At 43.9% G+C, this 11,976-nt stretch overlaps 1 protein-coding gene across 1 annotated transcript in view; it reads right to left on the bottom strand.

Moving 5' to 3' along the window:
* Window positions 1-2,259: 2,259 nt before the first annotated feature.
* The window catches only part of polrmt (polymerase (RNA) mitochondrial (DNA directed)), a gene marked incomplete at its 3' end in the record, with an annotated part of 63,518 nt that continues 53,801 nt past the window's right edge, over window positions 2,260-11,976 (bottom strand). Inside the window, exons 18-19 of the mRNA XM_080770514.1 lie at window positions 7,365-7,438; window positions 2,260-2,309 (exon numbers count right to left, since the gene is read on the bottom strand). Of these exons, the coding sequence (XP_080626640.1) occupies window positions 2,260-2,309; window positions 7,365-7,438 (124 nt within the window). The remainder of the gene's footprint in view (window positions 2,310-7,364; window positions 7,439-11,976) is intronic.

Below are 11,976 nucleotides of genomic sequence, written 5' to 3'. Positions count from 1 at the left end.
TGGGGTGATTCCAGTCCCAGTTGAAATGTCTGAATGTGTCATCATGTTGGTGTTGGGTGGGTTATTATCATAGACTGTAAAAAATATGGACAAAGCATTCTCTGGGGCTAACATGAACGTAAAATGAAGCCTGTCAGTCCTTGTATTGTAAGTCGCCATCTTTCTAGATCCGTTTTGGCCCAGCTGGCCATTGGCTGGCCCAGACAACGAGGCGGGACTTCCCCCCTTCTTCTCCGTTGGTTTTTATTTTGACTCGAGTGGGAGGGGAATCCCGATAATAGAATGTAACGGTAGCCACGCCCCTCAGAACATACGCGACTTTATGGTCATTTTTTTAATAAATGGGACCATAATTTTCCAAAAAGAATATTATGACATTAGAAATGAGACTTTAAACTAGTGACTGGAAGCAGAAAGTATTCATGACCATGTTTATTAAGGTAATACAGTCTAGGTGAAGTTGGGCCCAAATACATGGACTTCTATGGGGCTATGGGTTTATCTGGGTCCAATGACAGTGCCACAACAGGCCATTATATGAACTTTCAGGAAATCCCGATTTCCTCAGTGGCTTCACAAAATATCTGTCTGACTGCCCCCCTGGTTATTATGGAGATCCTCCTCCAGTTGGCAAGGGGATAAATCAGATCTGGTGTGGTTGGCAAAAGCTAAGAGAGACTGGGCTGGTTCAATTGGCCCCCTGCAGAGTCTTCTCAATCACTGACGTGCACGCACGCACACACGCACGCACAACAAATCCCACGCTTATTGCAGGCAACTGCACTCTCCAAATGGAAAGATCAGTTTGAACCAGGGCGCTGTCATTGGGCCCAAAAAAACCCATAGCCCCATAGAAGTCCATGTATTTGGGCCCAACTTCACCTAGACTGTATTACCTTAATAAACATGGTCATGAATACTTTCTGCTTCCAGTCACTAGTTTAAAGTCTCATTTCTAATGTCATAATATTCTTTTTGGAAAATTATGGTCCCATTTATTTAAAAAATGACCATAAAGTCGCGTATGTTCTGAGGGGCGTGGCTACCGTTACAACGGAGAAGAAGGGGGGAAGTCCCGCCTCGTTGTCTGGGCCAGCCAATGGCCAGCTGGGCCAAAACGGATCTAGAAAGATGGCGACTTACAATTCAAGGACTGACAGGCTTCATTTTACGTTCATGTTAGACCCGGGGAACGCTTTGTCCATATTTTTTACAGTCTATGGTTTGAACTCAGTTCTATTAAAGTGGTGAAAGAGAGCACACAATCTGCATGTGACACACACACACACACACACACACACACACACACACACACACACACACACACACACACACACACACACACACACACACACACACACACACACACACACACACACACACACACACACACACACACACACACACACACACACACACACACACGTCTTAAAAACAGGAACAAGACAGTCTACAGTGGTAAGAAAGTGGGGTCCAGAGATTCTCAGGGATCCTTGAGGGGCTTCCAAATGGACCTTTAAAGCTTACAGGTCCTCAGAGTTAGTGTGTGTGTGTGTGTCCTTGAAATTAAAACGGTTTGAGCACCACTGGTCTAAGCCTCTGCTCTGACTCAGTGGTTCTCAACCTTTCCGGACTGCAACCCCTCAAAAGAATCATATTGGAACTGGGGACCCCCCACCCCGACAACCACCTGGAATTGTAGAAGTTGAGGCACAGATAAATATGAAAATAACTGATCCACATGCTCACAACACCTTGCATTGCGAGCTTGTAGACCAGTTATGTTCAATTATTTTGCCTGAATTGCCTCTTTCCTATATTATTTATAAATTTGTTTCATTATGTTTGACCAGTTTTTATAGTATAGTTTGTTGATTACTTGTTGATTCCTTTTCCTTAAAATATCACTTTACTGTCACCAGGGACCCCCCCCCCCATGTGTGTGGGGGTGTGCTCTAACTGATGCCCACTACTGACAGATGAAAGCTCGTCTTTCACACCGAAGGTCTTCAGTCCATCCTTCCCTTCACCTCCACCCAGCAGTCAGGCAGAGTTAGTGTGAGTGAATGACCCCACTAGCTTCCGCAGGAGGCCTGGACCAGCCTGCGTCCCAGCGGGCAGCCGGGGCGGGGCTGGATCAATGTGCTGATGTCTAAGGGAGACGAGGCCGGCCCAGACCACGGGCCTCGCCGCCTCCCACAGCTGCAGTCTGTCAATCCTACTCATTTCCGTCCAATTGGGTCGCCCCCCAGGATGCTCTCAGCTGAAGAAATATGTGGATGCCTTCACCTGCTGGAGATCAAAATCACCTGGAGGGAGGTGAGAATGATGGGAGGAGAGAGAGGAGGGGGGGGGGGGGTTAGGTTAGTTCAATGTATTCATTCAGGACACAACATGACAGATTATGTTTCTATTATGAAAAATAGAAACATATGCTGCTTGGATGTAAAGCAAAGCAAAGTTAAAGCAAAGTTACCATGTTTACCCAGGGTAACAGGGCCTGCTCATAGAACATTTCATGGTAGGGGTTCAATGCTTTGCTCAAGGGCACTTCAACGGTGGTAATTTTAACGTGCCGGTCCGGGGATACGAACTAGCGACCTTCCGATATCAAGACCGCTCCGCAAACCGTTCGGCCACCGCTGCCCCTTTGTAAACCTTTGTGCAGTATGTCCGAAACGACATTCAAAAACATTCAAAAGTAGTGAAACCAGACGATCTGCAAGCTCACAATGCATCACATCATGACATATTGTGAGATTGTAAATCTGCTATTTTCTTTTTTTGTGATGACACCAGGAGGGGGTTCCCCAAATTACTTGTGGGGGTCCCCAGATGATTATTAATGTGCAACATTGTTTGCACATTAATAATCAACAGTTGACTCAACAGTAAACTAAAGAGAAGTTTTCCCTTGGTTTTGCAGATGGCTTCCCAGATTGACAGTAAACAAACCAACATACTGTAGGTGTATACAGGGTATCATTTCTAAAGGGCTTTTTAATACCAAATTGGCCAAATGATTACGTAAGAAATATTGTGAAAATAGCCAAACTACAAATGCCTCGCACTGTGTGGCGTTGGCTTTTTGTTTATCTGTGGAACTGAATCAAACTAAAGTGTAATGCCTACAATTCCAAGTGGGATCCGGAATATGATTCTTTCAGGGGGTCGCGACCTGAACAGTATATTACTTGAAGTATAGCATTAATTCACAAAAAAACATAAAAAGGTTGAAATATGAAGCTACACGGTTTCTGACAGCAACGAATGGGAACATACGGTGGGTAGGGGGGACTAGGGGCGGGAGGTGTGAGCACTTATCTAGGAACTATAGGTGTCACTTCGTGGATGGAACAGGAGCAGACATGAAGCAGCCGTCTATGTATAGCATGTATGTACGCCACGTTCAAAGCATGACAACATGACTTTGACTCTTCCGAGCAGCGAGGTATTTCCCCAGACATGAGAGGCTGCAGGGTAAGGTCGCCAAGGGAGAGTCTGTGGATCTGGTTTCAATCGCCCTCAGCTTAAAGGGGAAGTTCAATCCCCCAAAATGACGTTTCTTCATGCCATGAAGCCTTGAATTTTTGTTGCTGTCGCATTCCTAATACAATATTCGATAGGAGGCCAAGCTTAAAAAGGGTTCGCAACGCAGAAATGTGTCCCAACCCATTGTTTGGGAAACACTATAATGTACATCCATCTCAAGACCAGACAAAAAAAAAAGACAAATGCACTCAGTGACATGTCATGCATGCCACAGCATGTATAAGTATAGGGCTAAACATTGACCGTGTGCTATGACCTTGACCGTAGACTGATTTTAAATAAAAATAAATAAATAGCAGTATAGCACTCCTGCAGACAGTGACACCGCCAATTACAATACGCCAATTCTACTGGGAACGGGTGTAACAAAGAATGACAATTAAGGGGTCAAGTCATGCGTTACATGACTCAATAGAAAGAGTCCTCTTGCACACCTACTTACATGGACCGGCAAGTAAGAACAAAATCGACACGGAAAGAATAAAAGGTTATATTGAATACCTAGAACATTTGGGTTCTACTGTATATTTAATGCCAAATTTTGCACACACACTCTCTGGATGCCAACAATGAACCTCTGCCCCAAATTTTCCAGAACGTCCTGTTAAAGCGCCACCAGGAGGCCGACTTTACTCCTCCAGATTATGTCCAAAAATCACGCAAATTGTTACACAGTATCTCTAACATTAGCTTTCAAAGTTTGTAGGATTGGCTTGTTTTTAACAAAAACCATGAACGCAGCGAACAATTTACGTGAAATCTTTCATGGACTTTCGTACTAGGCTGAGGAATATATCCCACCCTTTTCACAATGGCCTGTTATAGCGCCACCATCCAATCATCCAATTGCCAACCAAGGCTAAGAAGAAATGGCACCCTTTTCACATTGGCCTATTATAGCGCCACCAGGAGGCCACAACCTGACATGTTGCCACATAATTGACCGAAATAAACTAAGCTAAACTATTACCGGCTTCCTTCCCCATCTAACAGTTGAAAACAGCTTCACAAAGTATTATACAGTACATATATACAGTACTGCTCTCTATCGCTGTGCTGTTGCACACTGTGCACAGGCACAGCACAGTGGTGTATTACAGGTGATGCATTGAGTTATTGGTTGTCTAGCTGTGCTTCTCGCCTCACTGACAGCTCAATACAGCAAGAGGAACTGCAACTGACTGCAGCATTGCTGGACGCCAGACAGCAGGATACATTAAATAACTCTTGTTTACCCCCCCTTGATCGACTCTTTTTCTCTTCACCCTCCAGTTCATCCAATGTATTTTCAGCCCTCTCTTTTGTATTCTATCTCTTTGTTTGCACTCCCTTAGTTTCCATTGTCACATTCTGTGGTTTCACAAATATCAGTAGTTGAACGGTTAGGTTTTGATACACGCGGCGGTATTAGTTCTCCTACAGTGCAGCGTAAACCTGTGCCAGTAGGAGAAGGAAGGGAACAAACACAAGGTCTCAGGGCAGCCAGAAGCGTAGTAAGCATAGGACAGCTCAGTCAGTGGCCCCACCAATTGAGCTCTTGCTCAAGTTGCCCCGCCAAGAATTGTGTGCATGACATTTTGCCCACCCTAAATGTACATCCTCCCCAGTGGCTCAGGAGGTAGAGTGGCCTGTAGCACCAGAAACCAGGTTCCCAGTTGGAACCCTGGCCCTTCCTGGCTTAGTGCAGAAGTGTCTTTGAGCTAAAGACACTGAACTGCTCCAAATGCTCCCTGGGCACTGGCTGTTGTTCCTATTAGTTAGGATGGCATGGCCAGATACCACAACAACAACTAAAAGGGGACACATTTATTATTATTAGGATACAGTGTTCATTTATATAAAGATAACTCTGTAGGTGAGGACAACAGAGACAACAGGGAAGCATAGGCAGAGATGGAATATGGTAGTGCGTGCATTCCTAACTTGCATCGTTCTTGACTTGAGTAGTCCGAGTAGACGGTGCCTTTAGTAGTTCTTACAATCCCTCAAGAAATCAATTTTTAAGTGTCAGGCCGTGTTATGGGTACTTGGGAAGGAAGCCATTTTCACAATCACAGGAAAGTCTGATGTTTCATAACACATGCAGTATTTGTGAAAAATGTAATAACATCACAAACCTCCTTAGTAGACAAACTAGACATGCATTCAGTCGAGTACATAGAGACTTTAATACAGAGAGAATAATTTGACATTTAGCCATCAGAATGTCAGAGGTGATAAATACTAGTGGTTTAATCTTCATTCAGTGAAATGATGCTGGACATTGTGTACCGTAAGTACAGTCAGTCACATCATGTAAACATCCACACCCACCCACATACAGTAAACACACAATCATGCACACAAACAAACAAACAAACAAGTAACACAATTCTGCAGTCCAAACTATGGTCTGTTCTCAGCCCTATAAGCTGATTATCCAAAGGACGGACACAATTAACAATGGTCAATTTACAATGCCCAGACGCCAGCGACAAAACATCCGGTAAACTGTGCAGATTGAGATTGAGCGAGAGTGTCAAAGCCAACGTTCACCTGACAGGCAGGCAGATGATGCCGCCTCTACCTCTGCTACCACAGCAACAGCTGACAGAGGACAACAACAACAGATATGGACTCCATTGACAGTAACACAGGATGACAGGGAAGTGTCTATTACAGTATTTATAAATGGGTTGGGCTTGGCTCAAGGGCTCTCAGGTACACCAGAGGATGCCTCTCAGTCAGGAGGACACACCTTGAAAGTAACTTTTCATCTTGCATGGCCAGTGTTTGTGCGTGTTTGGTCCAAAGTTCAGGATGATCTCTCGGGGGAACAGTTGCAGCATGGTGTCACACCGTTGTTTCTCTGACAGTGCTTCCAGACCATGCACGATGAATGATGAATTCACAAAAGGGGTCTCTATGCCAGTGTTTCCCAACCTTTTTTCGGCCAGGGCACACTTTTCATAGCCAAAATATCCCAGGGCACACCTAGATATACGGTGTGTGTGTGCGTGCGCACATATATAAAGAATACAAAAAATAAATATATATATAATATACAGTAGATATTTTTCTTTTCTTTTTTATGTATTGATTTATTATTAATTATTTAAACCACAGACACACACACACACACACACACACACACACACACACACACACACACACACACACACACACACACACAATGTATTTGGAACCAGAACAAAACTATTTACTCACATGTAGGCCTACGCAAGATGTAATAAAGAAATGCAAGGAATCTAGTCGGTAGGCCTGTCTGACCTACCAATGCTTTCATCACGTTGCGCATGATCAATAATAAAGTTTGAGTGCATGCACTGCACACACAGAAAATTAAGAACGGCATCACACTGCTACCTCAGTGTGTGTGTGTGCGTGTGTGTGTGTGTGTGTGTGTGTGTGTGTGTGTGTGCGTGTGTGTGCGTGTGTGTGTGTGTGTGTGTGTGTGTGTGTGTTTGTGTGTGTGTTTGTGGGCCGTGGCATGTTTCTGTCGCTTGTGTGCCTTCAAACATGCAGTCAAGTCGAGTGCAAGCGCTGCAGCTCACATCTCAAGTGCCGGCACACTTGGGCATTTCAGACGGCACACTAAAGTGCCGCGGCACACAGGTTGGGAATCACTGCTCTATGCAGTCAACCACTTAAAAAGCATCAGTGCTAGCCGAGTCCTAACGCTGAACTCACAACAGGCCTTTAGGACAGTTCTGCCTCTTTCCAATTATATGGAAAAAAACAATGGACAAGTAACTGCACTTTATTCTCAGAGAGGCCAGGCTCTGCCTCAGGGGAGATGGCTGTAGACTGACCTGTCTTTGGCACTTCGGCCAACACCTGCATCAGCCTCCTGTACTCCACGTACTTCTTGTTCTTCATCTCAGACCTGCGGCAAAGAAGAGAGAACACTTTTAGTTTTATCTTGGAAAACGACATGCTGGAGTTTTGTTAACCCATTTAGACCGTAGGACATGTGGAGCCGTCCTAGCTAAACCAACCGATGGATTGCGAGGATGTGTACACACATCCTAGCGCATTATCATTGATATCAAACGAAATAAAAATATTCAGATTATTATTTAAAAAAATTGGGTTGGCCTCTCCTTGCTGTTCGTGCATGCACGCTGCCGTTCACTTCTCTGTTTACCGCTCAGAAAGAAAGGTTCGTATCTCCTAATCTAGGGAGCTATCCGTGGTTTTGACCAGATGGATATAATAAGCTCTTCATTTCTGACTTCTCATTTAAAATATGAAGGCGAGGGATTATCGAGGGACTTTATCGTAATCACAGCGAGGTAAGCCAGCAACATTATTTCTCCCGGCTTTTGTACGGAACGGAAGGGGGGGGGGGGGCTTTCAGAGTAAAAGCTGCCATATCTGCACGGCACCCTGAGCTGCTATTTTGAAAGAAATCCCGGCGCTGATTGTGTTTAATGGCGACACTATTTATGTGATAACATATACTTTATGTCATGCTATGTTATGATATTACTGTAGCTGCGACTAAGCAGCTGGTATAGGCCAATCTGTTGGTTTGGTTGGTTACATGTGTGTAATGTGTGGTCTATCTATATGTATGTACATCCTAACTCACACATGCAACCTATAGTCTACTAGGCTATCTGAAAGCTGGACAAAATGTATCTTGAATTAATTTTCTTCTGTTTGTGCTGTACTGTATAAGACGAATGAACTACATTAATTTAGAACAGAGAGCGAATTGAGGAAGGTAAGTAGAAGTGTGTATGTGTGGCGGGCGGGGGGGGGGTTACTATGCAATACTGTACTGTAGGTGTCCAATTATCAAACAGAGAGAAATAAGATATTGTATCAACCCGAGGTCAGTGAGAAGGATGAGATGAGTTCACACACACACACACACACACACACACACACACACACACACACACACACACACACACACACACACACACACAATATATAGAATATAAATAAACTAAGCAAACGTGGGGGACAACAAAAGTGTGAAAACCTTTAGCAGCCAACCCTCCGGCCAAGACTGTTTGACAGCACTGTGAAAAGCATTAACTCTTCTCAACTGTTGTCCAGGGGGACCAGTTTTTTGTCCATACCATAACAGACTGTAATGGTCTCAACCAGGACACAAACATCTCACAGCTTATACACAAAGGGACAGAATGACAGCGGCTGTAAACAGCTGCAGCAGATGATTTAAAACCCTAACTACTACGCTACAGCTAGCTACTGTATGGTATGAGCAACGCGCCCCAGAGTGCATTTCATAGGTCTGTGACTTCACAGGACCTGAAGCAAAGAAAGACTCATTCATATTATCAAAAATTATTTTTCATTGTGCATTTTACAGCATGTTCCACTCTCTCCTTTTTGCCTTTAGTGCACCGTTATCATGCAAAATGCATTCCAGGAGAAAACCTACATTCAAACGCCTTATTAATCCCACAGTGAGGGTTAGCCAACATTTATTTAGTTAGTTATTCAAGTATAATTGGTATCATTTTAATTACATTGGAGAAATGTGTGAAATCTAAAAATAAAAACAGCGGAGGAACAATGGTCTTTTGAGTGGTGCAACCACTCCTACAACCAGCTAGCAATGTCCATGTACCTGTTTGTTTGTGTACATGAGCACGAGTGGTGTGCGCATGCGTGAAATTGGAACGAGAGAAGTATGTGACATTTCTGCCACCTGCTGGACGCAAATCAACTTCTGACTGCCACGGTCTGTGAGGCTGCGCACGCAGCACAGAAACAGATGTTGTTGCTACATAAATAGCGTCAATGCTAGCGAGCTAAAATATAGCCATCCTTGCTCTAGAAAGCACCAATGTTTCCATCTAGACCACCGGATTATCAGCAAAGACCTCCGAAAATCGCGCTAATTGACCAAACCAAGCTCCGTAGATTAGGAGTTATTCAGCTTTTAGTCTGCCTGTATAATGGGAGGTGGACGGCAGCGCGCATGCGCGGTCGATAATAAAGCTAATCTAAGGGAGCAGAGAGAGAGAGAGAGAGAGGAGTTGCACCACTCGGTTCACACAGGTGTGATCTTTTCATATATGTATGAGCAGAAAGCGAAGCTTTTTCTGCTTTCCTGGCGTTGCCCTGTTGCCTAACTTGGAGCAAGAGAGGACTACCCAACTACTACATCATACAGTACTGTACACGTGTCTTAGGCATCTAAATTGAACTCTCAATAGTGCTAGTGTAGATCATTTCTTCAGCATAATACACTGTTGCATTACCTAATTTGCATTCAAATCCCTTCATGCACACTTTTGGTAGAAGTTTGCCAGTGGAGCGATTAATACACCAGCCATTCACGATGATATTCTAAAGTTCTGCTGCTGTACACAATGTGTCACTGTTGCATTGTACAGTAAGATACAATAAGTATCAATTTTTTGTATTGTACTGTACATTTCTACAACATATTGTAATCAATTTGCATGAGCCCAGGGCGGGAAAACATTCATGGTGGCAATCCACATTTACATTATGTGAGGAAAATGCAACCCAATTTCAAAGAGGGCCTTGTGGTACCAGATCAATCAGGCTTTGAAATGAAATACAGAAGAATTAGGCTTTTACTTGGATACAGACAGAGTATCGTCAGAGTATCGTGCCTCGTCACGCATGGTATCATCAAGGCAGCCCTATTATATCCTTTCTTCTGCTCACCATGAGCACTAACAGGTAGATTAAAACACTGTAAATCTAAAGTATAGTAGGGCTCTTGGTATGTACTGTATGTGTGCAAACTGCAGTGTCTCCGTATATTGAAGCTGTGCATGTGTGTACATGTACTGTATGTATACAGTAAAATACTCAGTTTTAATGCATCCATTCGTAACTAAAGGGATCCTTAAAGGAGTAGTTCGACCCAAAAATGACTTAATTTCAATCAATTACACCCCCAAAAGAGCCTTCATGGAGATTTATTTTGTTTTTGTGACATTCCTTCGGTCTTTTCGGTCAATAGGAGACTCAGGAGACTCTTCCGTCATCAAAAGATTGGCTTAGCAATGGCGACAAAAACTAAAAAACTCTCTCGGGGAATTCAAGACTACATTGGGTAATGGGTAATTGATAGAAAATAAGAAATGTTTTGGGGTGAACTACTCCCTCGTTAAATACAGTTAAAAATAACAGGAGGATTTGTGTGAATACACGTATATATAGACTCACAGAATCTCCATGGCAGTATTTGTGCAGCAGGAAGTTGGACAGCTCTTGAAGGATTGGTTCGCTGTGCAAGGCCACAAAACTGCTCCACCGACAGTACCTGACCCGGGAGCACAGAGAAAGGAGGGGAGAAATGAGTCAGGTTGTCCTAAAAATAAAAAAACAATCAAGCAAGCCGTTCCCCAGATTCTTCTGCCCGACACTATAATAGCAGCCTTTGGACCAGGCTCAAAGATGCACCGCGGCAGAGAGATTGAGGGAAGAAAGCGAGGGGAGAGCATCACTCCTCGCCCAAACCAACCAAATGAATCGTCCCCCCGTAGCACAGTGACGGAAACACACAGCTCTGTGTAGATCCATTACTAAGGCAGCTACACAGCCTGGCCATTTGTCTTTTCTACACTGTGTGGGAGTTCATAAACCAGACTACCGCTTGTGTTTATTTTTTCCCTTAATGCTGTCCGTTATGAGAAGTGTCAGTAAAGTAAACCAAAAGCCATAATCTCTTCTCCCGTTCTACTGGCTATAATCAATGGAGAAACTAAGAATTAAGGAAGGAAAGGAGGGTGGGGTAACACCGTTCATTCCGGCTGGGGGGGTAATTTACACCTGCTTTGAAGAATGGATTAGCTGGTGCTGATATAAAGAGCGGTGTCATATGCTTTGGTGTCGACTAAGATGTTTTATGCCCCGTCGCTGTCTCCATGTTCAATTGCCTGTGTAATGAGCGGGACGCACGTTCACACTTCAGGAGACAGAATGCGAGAGGAAAAAGTGATAGCTGGTTATAACGCCTCTGAGACCGGATGGGGACATTATACTCATAACTTATGAGATACACGGACATAAAAAGAAAGACAGAAGAAAGGGGGGGTTATGGTAATTTGGCCCATTTTTATGACAGTGCCGTTTCCCAGTCTGGGCTTGAAAACCAGGGAGGGGCAGACACACTCATTTACACAACAGAATAGGCACTGCGTGGTGCAGACATATGGTGCTGCCTTCTGCCAGCAGCATGTAGACTTATGGAGGAGGAACGAGCACTTCTCCTGCATCACTTAGCAGATGCTTAGGCCTTGGGGAAGGATTCCACTGCTATGAGACTACTCAGAACTGTTTGAGGCATGGCACAATTTACCTTGAAAAGTTAAAATATTTTGTAACTTTAATAAAACCATTGCCCCAAATGCAAAAAAATATATACAATGCTTAGATCCTCAATGCTGTCAGGAGAATGGA

The sequence above is a fragment of the Protomyctophum bolini genome (assembly GCF_963924005.1).
Source record: "Protomyctophum bolini genome assembly, chromosome: 8".
Lineage (NCBI taxonomy): Eukaryota > Metazoa > Chordata > Actinopteri > Myctophiformes > Myctophidae > Protomyctophum > Protomyctophum bolini.
This window is presented reverse-complemented; position numbering and strand designations above follow the sequence as displayed.